The sequence below is a fragment of the Syzygium oleosum genome, unplaced genomic scaffold (assembly GCF_021117445.2).
Source record: "Syzygium oleosum isolate NSW1041296 unplaced genomic scaffold, Sole_v2.1 Sole_v2.16, whole genome shotgun sequence".
Classification (NCBI taxonomy): domain Eukaryota; kingdom Viridiplantae; phylum Streptophyta; class Magnoliopsida; order Myrtales; family Myrtaceae; genus Syzygium; species Syzygium oleosum.
The window spans coordinates 4,927,987-4,940,743 of record NW_026607500.1 but is presented as its reverse complement, the minus strand read 5'-3'; the positions used below and the strand labels follow the sequence as shown (position 1 = coordinate 4,940,743).

Here is a 12,757-nt window from a genome sequence, read left to right as displayed (position 1 = left end):
ATCGAGAACCGGACCGGACCGTCGGTTCGGTCCGGTCCAATAGAACCGGTCACTTAGGATTTAGTTTTTTTTTTGGTCAAATACTTAGGATTTAGTTCACATTTTACTAATTTTTATCAATGAATTTATATCAATGAAGTTCACTTAGAGTTTAGTTCACATTTTACTAATTTTTATCAAAGAATTTATGTCAATAAAGTTCACTTAGGATTTAGTTTACATTTTATTAATTTTTTTGAAGAAAAAATATGTCGGTCCGGTCCGGTCCGGTCCGGTTCCCCCTTGGAACCGGGAACCAGACCGCCCGGACACCGGTTCCACTTTTAGGAATCGGGAACCGGACCGGCACCCCTTAGAACCGCCCAAATAGTGTCGGTCCGGTCCGGTCCGGTCCGGGCGGTTCCCGGTTCGGGCGGTTCCGTTTGCACACTCCTAGAAGTCGCTAGTTCAAACTCGCCGATTTCATCTCAACCATTTCAATCAAGGGCGCTCGCGCCCATTAAAACCCGGGGCTTCACCAGGTCCACAGGGCTCGCGAGATGCTCCTCGAGTCTCCCCCATCCAAAGATCACAAAAAAAAAAAAAAGAAATTCGAAAGATACAAAAATAGGAAGCACTGAAGAGCAGTAGAACTAGCCAAATCAATCAATCTAACAACAAGTTCTTGGTGACAAACCCTAGGCTCAACCAACTCATGACAACCTATAGGATCCAAGAAGACTCGCTCCACCAAAAGGTCGAATGGCGCAAGCAAGATTTCGAGTTACAGTAGTCACGAGTAGTTAAGGATGGGGGGAGGGGAGGGGACAGGACGAACGACCGAAGCCCCGACCGCACCGCCTTCCTTGGAAAAACAGGAACAGCCGGATCGAATCTTGATCCGATAAGAGGGAACAGGATCAAGATTAGGGCAACCCAGAGGGAGAGCGACCCGTGACTTTTTCGAGCTGTTCTTGACATTTGTTCGTGTGGTCTCGGCCGCCACCACGTCACCGGGCCGCCGCCACGTCAAGAAAATCAAAGAATCCTGCGGCCGTCTCGCCGGCGGCGGGCGCCGTGCGAATCTACGTATGGGCCCTGATCTCGAGGGCTCTGGCGCGACGGCATCTACGCGCGCGCGCGCGCGCATGCATACATACGATAGGATACGATCTTGTCTTTCTTTTCCCTTTTCTTTTTGTTTGGATTTCTTCGAGATTTGTTTATTGATTTGCCGCAATAAATATCAGCTCGCCCTATCCAGCCGCGTTCATCTCATTCTTATCTCTTCCCCACTTGGAAAGAAAAAGAAAAAACAACGCCAGTTTCTCTCTCTATCTTTCTGTAATGGAAGCCCAAGGCTTTCTTCTTCTGCTCTGTGTTTCCGATAATAGCAAATAAGGGAAAAGGGTGTACTCTCTCTGTACCCAGAGAAGCCATAGCTAGGATCTTTATCCCGCGAGACTGTCCAGTACGCAGGATATAGCAAGCCCAGATCTTCCTCTCTTTCGTGCCTAGCGCAGAGAGAGGGGGAGGGAGGGAGAGGGAGGGAGAGCGATTGATGACAAGCAGCCCCGTCCAGATTTGGAAGCCCAAGAGGAGAAGAAGGAGACGGAGGGGCGAAGGTTGATTTGATCTCGTCCGACGCCTTTTCTTGTTTTTTTTTTTCTCTTGTTTCTCCGCCTCTGTTCTTCTGGGTGGTGGTGGTGGGGGTGGGGGTGGTTTTCGGTGGAAGGTCTTTGGGTGTCGAAGCGAGAAGGGACGAGTTTCGAGGTCTGTAATGGAGGTGCTGGTGGGGGGGTCCTCGCTGGGGATCGAGGTGAGCTCGGCGTCGGCGTTCGTGAGGGAGCGCGCCGCGGCCGCGGCGGCGCAGGCGCAGGCCGGGGACGATTCGGGCGCGGGCTTCGGGGCGGGCCGGTCGGGGAAGTCGGAGGAGGACTCGTCGTCGGAGAAGTCGTCGTCGATCGGAGCCCCGGACGATAGCGACGAGGAGGAGGAGGAGGAGGACGGCGCGGTGGTGTCGTCGGAGGATGCCAAGGGAGGCTGCAGGAAAGGCGGCGGGTTCGGATCTTTCGGATCTCTGGCTTCGCTCGAGGACTCGCTTCCCATCAAGTCCGTTCCCTCTCTCTGCAACTCTGTATCTTCTTTCGATTTCTTTCCCTTGACTCGTACCTTATATGATATAGAACTGAAATTTCATGTTAAGATCGCATTTGATTTGGCGAAAAGGGTCGTTTAGAAAGGAAACAAGAGAGACTGATGTGGGTTGTGTTTTTGGTGGGGACGGATGCGTTGGTCGGGAAGCAGGAGGGGGCTGTCGAACCACTTCTCGGGGAAATCGAAGTCGTTCAACAACCTGTCGGAGGCGAACCTGACGGAGGCGGTGGGCAGCAGCAGCGCCAGGGATCTGGCGAAGCCGGAGCACCCCTTCAACAAGAAGCGCCGGATCCTCCGCTGGTCCAAGAACTTCTCCCTCCTCTCCACCGCCAAGTCCATGCCCCTCTTCCCCCTCAGCGAAGAGGACGACGACGACGACGTAGACGACGCCGACGCGTCGCCCGATCACCGCGACGGGGACGCCGACGCCGACGGCGGGAGGGGCAAGTCCGCCGCCGCCGCCGCCGCCGCGAGCAGGTTCTCGGGGGGCCGCCGTGGGACGAAGCACAGCGTGTTCAAGTCCTCGAGCTGCTTCGCGCTGTCAGATCTGCACGAGGAGGACGAGGAAGAGGCCGCCGACGACGAGGACAACGACGACGAGGAGCAAGGCGGAGGAAATTGATTTTTCTCTTCTTCTTTTTTTAATTTTAATTTTATGTGTTTTTTTTTTTGGGACGTTTAACCTAACTTTATGTTCCTAATCATCGATATTAAAAATAAATAGATGAAAAATTATCCTCTTCAGTTTACATGGGGACACGGTCTTACTTTGGACAAGGAAGGATTTGGATGAGGATAATAAATTTAACGAAATGAAATTAAGTTAATTAGGATTAGTGTCTTGGAAGACACTGATCGAGCGTATTTTATTGCAGATATTTATATTATTTTATGACTAATGTTGTCGGAATTGTGGATTATTTTTCATTATTTATTAGGGAATTTATTATTATTATTATTATTGTTGTTGTGTGATAAATTAATGGGGGGAGTAGTCGTCGTATTCGGATAATGGGTGCATGTGTAAGGAACTGGCTGATGGATTTTGATAGGCCAAGTGGGTGGTGGTGGTGGTGGTCGCGCTGGTGCTTGCGGCGATTTGACGAGTTTGACCTCGGCGCGAGTGGCTGCATGGTGCATGGTGTGTGAACTGACCAGGGTCGATCTCGTCTTTTCAGCTTTGGTGCACTATATCCACCATATAATATATAGGGCGAATACAAAAAGAAAATAAAGGGAAAAGCGCCGACCTAATGAAAATAGGGTTAATATCACGAAAAATTTTAAACTAGTACACCTGTGATAAATTTATCTAAATTGATTTTTTTACCACAAAAAATTTCAAATTGATATACCTGTGATAAATTTACTAAAAATTAATTTTTTGATAATAAAAAATCTCAAATCGATATACTTGTGGCAAATTTAAATTGGATTATACCACGAAAAATCATAAATTGATAAATCCATGACAAACGGATAGGGGTAAAACCTTAAATTGGTACATTCGTCAACTGCCACGTGTCATCAAACTCAACAATTTGACGAGTAAAATTTAACGGAAACTAATTAAGGGTAAATTTATAACGGGTGTAATAGTTTGGGATTTTTGGTGATCAAAAAATTAGTTTAGGGTAAATTTGTTACTTGTGCACCAGTTTTGGATTTTTCTTGGTATTAACCCTAACATATCTCGAATTATGTCCACTGTAACACAAATACCTCAAGTTAGTTTTTTTTTTGTATCACATAAAACTCTAAACTTGGCCGCTATGAGACAAATGCCCCAACTTTTTTTTTTTTGTATCATGAAAAAATCCAAACTTATACATGTGTGGCATATATATCTTTTATTTCAGTTCTATTTAGAGTATATTTATCCCATTGGTATAAGTTTGGGATTTTTTATAATACAAAAAAATTTGGTGTATTTTCATGTGTTTTTTTTAAAGGTAATGCGGAGACGGCATCTTTTTCGTGGCTTAGGAAGTTGTCGTGCCTCGATTGACATCTCTCTCTATCCTCCCCTTTTTTCCAAGAATGCGAAATGGAATTGACTACATAACGTTCGATTTTTTCTTCCTCGGACAAGATAATGGTCGCATCGTCTTTTCGTGGGAAATATAATGGGAAAGCATCGAGGGGGAGTGGTAGAATTCGGGACAAATTGGGGGGGATCGATGAGAACCTCTGAACCATTCTTTTTGATGGTTGTTGTTTTGGGTGGTGGTGGGAAGAGGACAAAGTCGAAGGAGGGGGGGCGTTTTGGAGGTTTGATATGTGTTCTTTTGACTTGACCCTCGAAAAGCAAACCACATCGTGCGATCGAGAGGCGTTTTATTCGAGGGAGAGGAGTTTACATGGCCTACGGAAGTGTGGCTAAGAATGTCTCGTGAATGTCTCGTGAGTGCCCGTGGTTCGATCGGTGGGGCCTTTCTTCGGTAAGGGCCGAAGAATGTCTCGTGAGTGAGATGTGCTGGCGAGTTTTAACTCGAGTTATCTTTTTAATGATTACCCGGTGTTGAAGTATTGTTCCACGTCGCTGGATAACAAGATTTAAATGCTCTTTATATTTTTGTGGTCTCTCTTCACTTAATAATTTAAACTTTTGAGTTGGACTTTCTAACACTCGAAATGAGATGTTGAATTTTTTTTTATCATGCGTCCCACGTTTGTCTTCCACAGCTAGGCTTGAGTGCTCTAGTATATAAGTAGGTGGCCTTGGACCGTGAGGATTATTAGAGCGTGGAATTAACTTGCATGTCATTGCGCCGGAATTGAATAAACGATGAAATATCTTTTGAATGTATCCAAAAGGATGTTCCATTAGAATTGAATCGACGGTGAAATCCTTTTCGAATATATATGGGTCGATGTGCAATTCGACAAAGGTTGTGAAGGACCTTTTGTTGATTTTCGGATGGGAAAGTAAATGACAAGGAATTTAAGGGTATGAAAATTGGAAGCAATTGCGGCTGGCCATTTAAATTGCTGAAAGATAAATTGCGGGATAGTAAAGATAAAGCAAAATTTGCATAGAATATCGAGTTCCGTTATAGTGATTGGGGTTTACAAAGTGTACGGTTATGTAAAGGTTACAAACGGTTGTTAAAGTTAAAAAGATAACTTTCTAATCCTACTTTCAAAACAAATAACTTCCTTGTCCTATTTGCGGTTATAAGAAGCAACAACAACAATTATCCACATGAAGTTACAAAAATTATAAAATAACAGCACTAAACATAACCACCCAACAATTCTACTAACTAATAACACTTATTTAAAATAAGTTACATATTCGAAAATATTGGTACTTGACATTATATGTTGATGTCGATGACTTTATCCATTGATAACTATTGTTTGTTGTTGGTAACTTCCTTGACAAGTTGTCTATACTCTTCAAGTTGTCGATTGTTCTTTTCATCAACGACTTTTGTTATTCACCAAATTATGCTATTATCGACTAGGTGTGTCACTTATCGATTATAATAAAAAAAAATTGATCTTTTTGGTTGTCAAAATATGCCCCTTTTTAAAAAAAATTGAATAATTCGTTGTTCATTTGATCATTTTAAATTAGATAATCAATGGTCATCGTATGCCCCATTGTCATCAGCATATTCAAAATTTTTTTTGCCAAATTTTATCTTGGCTAGATTCATCATCCGACTCATATTTTTCCATTAAAGCCACATTTTGTGGAAAGTCTTCACGTGGCTCTTTGTCTCTGTTTTTAAGTAGTTGCTCATACTTAGACATTCTCATTGCTAATCGAAATAGATTAGCAAAATCATAGCCTTCAAATCTTTCTCTAAGATCAAATTCGTGAAACCTTTTTCTAAGAAAGAAGTAAGACATCTATTTTTAACCTTTTTGAATTGAGCAATAAACTAATCGACCGACTCATTACTATATTCATTAAGTTTGTTCAAACCAGCAATCGATACCAAAAGTATCGTTCTATAAAATTGATAATAAAATTGTCTTTTCATCTCAGCCCGGTTTCTAACATAATGGGGTGGTAAGTTAGTATACCAAGTAAAATCACTTTTTGACAAAGACAGAGAAATAGTTGAAGTCTTAAAAACTGGTTTCTCTGTTTCCCCACACTAGGCTATAAATCGAACAATGTGTTCGATAGTCGATTGTTCATATTCGCCGGTAAAAATGGCAAAATCAGGGGTTTTGAAGCCTCTGGTACCAAGACAACTATTTGGTGAGAAAAAAAACGGGTAAATCATTTTGAAATTAGAATATAAACGGAAAGAATTCTTCCAAAATCATCTTCAACATAAAATATGAACAATAATATACGTCAAGATTAAATAAGAAAATAACAATACTTACAAACTCCACTTTTGAGGACAAATACAAAACTAAAAATGGAAAGGGGAATGTAATTTGAGATGACAAAATAAGCATGAGAAGATATTCGCTCTCATAAAATCAATAACATAGATATTATACTCATATAAATATTAGGGAGAATGTAAATAATCATTCGGATTTTTCGCCTCAATTCCATTTTGATTTTGCATCCGACTTTTCTACAAGAACCACAATGCATTTCGCAACAAAACTCCATATGGAAAACGACTAAATTATCCATTTTTAGAGGGTAATTTAGCAATTACGAGTCTATTTCGAGACGAAAAATCCAACTTTCTAAATACAACTTGAATAAACAAAGGAGATACCATGCTTCCATGGACTTAATTAGCAAATTTACTAATATTTTAAAATATTACTGTAATATGTCCAGAAGACAAAGCTAAAACTTATTCATCAATTCGAACATAAAACTTTAGTAATTAATAGAGAAAATGAGGAAAGAGTAGTTTGAATTTCATAAATACAACTTCAATTATGTGAAAAAGTTTGGGTTGGACTAGTTTGTCGGCATCGAAGCTCGCGAAAGAAAGGACACGCGTCACACTCTCGCTATACTTCGATTGACTAGCTCATCATCTTTGCTTAATCTTAATTAAAGACTCTTTCTCTTGACTTTCTCTATAAACAACAAGGCATGGACATACGTAAGGGCTAAGGAAGTTGTTGTCTTCCTTAAAGTATCTTTTGAGCTGCAAGATGGCAAGCGATTCTTCATGGATCGGAGTGGATTAAGTAACTCTTTGGTCTTTGACCCTTGTGTCATTAGCATCCAATGAATATCTGCGCTGTTCCGAGGGAGATTTCCCGGCATGGCGGCTCTCGTCACCGCTGATGTTGTTGGTTGTAACTATGCTTAGGATAAGAACCTCCCCTCGACTCCCGTGAGAGTTTCCGAGCCTGCTCCCCTTACGTGTGATGGGAGGTGAGACCGTTCGAGGCAACGATGATTGGCCGGGCAGTCAAGCTTTCGTGGAGATGGGTTAAGAGAGATCGAGCTCATAATCTTCGCGAAGGTCAAACGGGAGAAGTTGTTACGAAAGGAGGTCGAGCTTTCACGATGATTTGTGTAGTCATCCACTGCCAAATCTTACTATGAGAGTTTCCGAGCCTGCTCCCCTTATGTGTGATGGGAGGTGAGGCTGTTCAAGGCAATGATAATTGGCAGGGCACGGGCAGTCAAGCTTTCGTGGAGACGGCTTAAGAGAGATTGAGAGTTCTATTCTTCGCGAAAGTCATACCTGGGAAGTTTGTTACGAAAAGAGGTTGAGCTTTCGCGATGATCCCGTGGTCATCTGACCGGCTATTGAAAGAAAAGCTTTGCATTTGCTCCTCCAACCAACCCATTACTTTACTAATATATCATTAGCGACGATGGCTCTTCCGTGTGATGATTGCAAAAAAAGTCCTGAACCTATTGTAAGATGCCAATTTAGTTATGAACCTTTTAATTTAGCCAATTTTAGTCCAAAACCTTTTGACGATTCGTCAATGTAGTCATTCTGGCTAATTTTGGCCAGAAATTATTGACGTAGACATGGACGCAGGCGTCCTACGTGATACAACCAGCGCTGATGGGGATAATTTTTTATTTTTTTCCCTTTTTCTTTTCTTTCCTTTTTTTCTTTTTTTTCTCCTTCTTCCTTGGCCAATCGCCAAGCCTTGAGGATGGCCGGCGGCCGGTCACATACGATGGTCAAAATTCAAAAAATTATCAATGTCAGCGATAATCATGCCAAATAGGACGACCAGCATCTACGTCAGTGATTTCCAACCAAAATTGGTAGAAATAATTACATTGGCAGATCCTCAAAAGGTTTAGAATTAAATTAGCCAAAGTGAAAGGTTTAGAACTCAATTGGTGTCCGTATAATAGGTTTACGATTTTTTTTGGTAATTTCACCGCTCTTGTATAGTAAATTTTCTCCATCGACAGTGTTTGCAATCATAAAACCTAAATCCGACAATATTCTATCTAAAGTATGAGCCCCCGAGACAATAATTAAATTGTGTGAGATGACAGATGCATGCACAAGGCACGACCATTCAACATCACTTATGAGGATTTTGTAATTGCTTTCCAATTGTCTCAAAAGTAATTCAGCTCACGGTTCTTCGATCCACTAAGGTCATGTCATCGGATAAAGTTCGTAATTACATAAAGGGCCATGTTTGCTCCAACGCAAACTCCCTCCACTAATGTCTTTGGTTGGTAGGTTTACTGTATAGCCATTACTCTTATCTAATTTTAGTTAAATCTACAAATAAGTGGTGTCCAAAACTTATAACCCACCAATCAAATGCATGGTCGGAGAGAGTTTCAAAACGAATCATTTCGTGATGGCATTAGGTCGATTAGTTGAGTAAGGCATGATTAATTTTTTTGTTCTATTTTACAGGAATGGACTATATATAAAAACATTTTGGGTCAAAACTCGGATTTGTTTCCCATTCTAGTCAATCTAATCGATCCGTCCAATTTAGTTTTCGAAACTTCAAAACTATGTAAAGCCTCACCTTCCTCGTATCCTCGTAATAACTATTCGCCTCTTTTGAAGTTCTCTTCAATGTTCTGCACATGCAACGATGGAACGGATTCACTAATCCACATCCCGAGATTTGCCTATATAAAACAGGTTTCCTCTTCGTAGATGAGTCATTGACCTGCGCATCAAACCGAGCGATTCTGTAGTCGGGCCGAGCCGGACGGGTCATAAACTTATATTCGAAAGCCGATAGGACCCGAAAAGCAAAAAGATCCACGGATAACAAGCCGGGTCGTCCGCCGTTCATCTTGCTTTCTTGGGACAGAATGTGAGAGAAATGTGAGAGAGAGCCTGACCCCAATGGTTCCGGATCAGTACTTGCTCCAACTAAGCCCAATGCTCTCATAAATTCGCTTTCATGTTAAGTTGGGCCCGAGCGCGAAGGACTAAGTAGCTTTGCAGGAGAACAAGGATAAATGGAGGGAATGAGCAGGTGAAGAAGAAGACACAAGTGACTCTGATAGAAAGAAGAGTCCGAGATCCAAATAGAAACCCGCGTCAACCCGATTGAATTGACTGGTCTAGGGGTGATCGGTTCTTGAAATGGGCTGGTTCCACCCTAGAATTGGGAACCGAATAAGACCGGACCGAACCGGACCAATCGTCCCTATTCGGTTGTTGGATTAGATCAATTCGATTAAGGGTTTTGGCGATTTCCTTTTCCTCATTCTTCAAAATTTTTTTTTAAAAAAACATTATTGGCGTGTCCACGCGGCTCGGTTCCGCATCTGGAACTAGGAACCAGATTCACTACTCATGATTCCAAAAATTTGCAATCGAGAACCGCTCGGAACCAAACCAGCCTGATTCAACCGTCAGTCCAATTCCCGTGCAGACTCCTAGACCGGACGATCAATACGCACTCAAAAGAGTTAAAAAGTCCAGATTGGACAGATTTAAAAGCTGAAGATCAGAATCGAAATGCAGCAGCATGTCAAGCTACTCATGGAATAACCCATCTGATCGATTCACCGTACAACACGTTTTACAGGAAAGCTTTTCCTCGCTAGGGTTCACATCTTCTCAATTCCAACACTCTCAAAAAACGAAAAACCCTAACGAATCGCATCCGTATAACCATAGACTCCGTCTCTAATTTCAAGAAACCAAAACCCTAGAAATTCTGTACACGATCATCAGCAGCTACTAACAAGAAAGAAGATGCTTAGAACCCAAAAACGCGGTCGCCAGACGGGGAGAACCGATCGCGAAGCTCAGTACTGGGTGACGAGCCGGCGGGCGCAGACGGAGCAGTAGAACTTGCGCTTGGTGCGGAAGTAGAAAGGGAGGAAGCAGAACCGCCACTGGCTCTCCACGTCCATCGCCTGCACCGCCCCGCCGCAGTAGGGGCACGCCCCCGGCGCCGCCTGCCGCGCCACCACCCGCTCGTCCTCGTCGCACACGAACACCAGGCACATCTCCGGGCCGGTCCTTCCTTCTCAGCTCCTGCGCCTGCTCCTGCTCCTGCTCCTGGGGTTTCACGAGGAACGGTTCGTTCTTCGCTTTCTTTCGGCTCTTGTTGATGTGGGGAATATGACTTTCTTGTTTTCTTGCTTTCTTGGGGTCGCGGTGGCTTGAAATTTATACATGGGATGGGAGAAAATCCAGATGATGCTAGAATGGACAGAGGCGGAAATGGAATGTACCGTCAAAAGGAGCGCGTGTGTAGAAGGTTCCGCCGCCGCGTTGGGGGAAACTTTCCGGGTCTTGTCCGTCCCACGCGCTTCCCTCTTAGATTGTTTTCGTCTTATGTGCCGCCCGTCTCGTTTTTGGACTTGTCAAATAGTCGGGTCACGTCGGGCCGAAAAATAATCCGATCCAAAAATTGACCCATTTTAGGCTTCGTTCGTTTGGTAGAAAATATTCTCTTTTTGAAAAATATTTTATCGGAAGTCATTTTTCTGGAAAATATTTTCCCGAAACATAATTTTCCGGTGTTCGGCGATCAATATGAAAAAGTTTCGGAAAATATTTTTCGCCGGCGGCGGCGGCCGGCGACCTTAGTGAAAAAGAAGAAGAAGAAACTCCGGAAAATGATTTCCGCTTTTGAAGAAGCGAAAGTCATTTTCCATAGACTTAGGCTATTTTGTGAGGGGGGAAGGAAAATATTTTCTCACGGAAAACGTTTTTCGCCCCCCGAACACCGGAAAACCCGGAAAATATTTTCCGGGAGAATATTTTCCGCCAAACGAACGAAGCCTTAATGAAGTATAAATTCAGTGATTCATACCTAACTCGATTTATATTGTTAAAGATTAATATCACTAAAAATTTAAAATTATGCTATTTGTGACACATTTATCTCAAATTTTTTTTGACACTAAAAACCTCCAAACTATGCTCATTGTGATGCATTTATCCCAAATTTTTTTTTTTGATATCAAAAATTCTAAATTATGCACTTTGTGACATATCTATCTTCGGTTACAATTTCGTCCAAAATTATTGTTCATCGCACTGTTCATCGTCTCCTCCAAGGAAAAAATTGCACTGCTCATAGTTTTCGAAGTTGCTGTTGATCACCTTCTCGCTCGGCCGAAGTTCTTTCGGAGCTCATCCGTCGTTGCCCATCGCCACCTGGACCTCCGGGAGCATCGTCGTAGTTGCCAACCATGGCAGCCGCTCGAGCTCGAAGCCTGGCCACGGCCGCTCCGCTCGTGCTCGAAGCTCGGACTGAGAACGAAAAGAAGGGGACCCTCTGTTTCCACTATCACCCGAGCCACCGACAAGGACAAGTTTCTTCAGCCACCCACGTGATAATGAACCCACATTCAGCACGTAAAGGAAGGAGAGGTCCAAACATAACAGAGTTCACGAAAAGAAGCATTGACGTATGTACTCGCCGAGTTTCTTTACATGTTGCGAGCACTACAAACTTTTAGATCCTTTGAAACTTTAGACAACAACGAGCCTGTAGCATCACTGCCAAAGTTTTTTCACTCACTTCCTCTTCTTAATTTTCTCGTCAACCAAAGAGATTAGCCTCGCAAGCCAAAAGCCAGTGATATGCAGCCATACAGCGACGAAACATAGTACCAAAAATAGAAAGAAACGAGGAGAAGAAGAACGGAACTTCAGATCTATGCCAGCAGCCTCAGCTCTTTGAGCTCGAGCGGCTGCCATGGCCAAGCTTCGAGCAAGAGCGGAGCAGCCATGGCCAAGCTTCGAGCTTGAGCGGCTGCCATGGTCGTCAATTACGACAAAGCTCCCGGAGGTCCAGGCAATGGGCATCAACGGACGAGCTTCGGCCGAGCAAGAAGGCGATGAATAGTAACTTCGAAGATGATGAACAGTGCAATTTTTCTCTTGGAGAAGACGATGAATAGTGATTTTGGACTGAATTGTAACGGAGGGTAGATATGTCATAAAGTGTATAGTTTGAGGTTTTTGATGTCACAAAAAAAGTTTAGGATAAATGTATCACAATTGGCATAATTTGAGGATTTTTGGCGTTACAAAAAAAGTTCGAGATAAATGTGTCATAAGTGGCATAGTTTGGAGTTTTTTGTGGTATTAATCCTATTGCTAAAACACTTTTATGCTCATATCTAAACTAAGGCGAAAGTACGGAGTAAGTGATGGCAAAAGATGGTGAAAAGAAAGCCATAGAGGTAGGTTAGGTCTATGCAAATTGTAAACCCATTTGACAATTCATTTGATATCTATATTAAACCTATTTACTC

The 12,757-nt window shown here is 42.9% G+C and overlaps 2 protein-coding genes across 2 annotated transcripts; one reads left to right on the top strand and one right to left on the bottom strand.

The window, feature by feature from the left end:
- Positions 1-1,304: 1,304 nt before the first annotated feature.
- LOC115667042 (KID-containing protein 1-like) lies at positions 1,305-2,885 on the top strand. The gene is made up of 2 exons (XM_030588672.2): positions 1,305-2,091; positions 2,287-2,885. Exons 1-2 carry the CDS (start codon positions 1,760-1,762, stop codon positions 2,756-2,758), a joined length of 804 nt encoding a protein of 267 aa, XP_030444532.2. The 5' UTR covers positions 1,305-1,759; the 3' UTR covers positions 2,759-2,885.
- Positions 2,886-9,987: 7,102 nt separating this feature from the next.
- On the bottom strand, positions 9,988-10,652 carry LOC115671554 (uncharacterized). The gene has a single exon (XM_030593175.2). It carries the CDS (start codon positions 10,490-10,492, stop codon positions 10,289-10,291), a length of 204 nt encoding a protein of 67 aa, XP_030449035.1. The 5' UTR covers positions 10,493-10,652; the 3' UTR covers positions 9,988-10,288.
- Between the last annotated feature and the right edge of the window lie 2,105 nt (positions 10,653-12,757).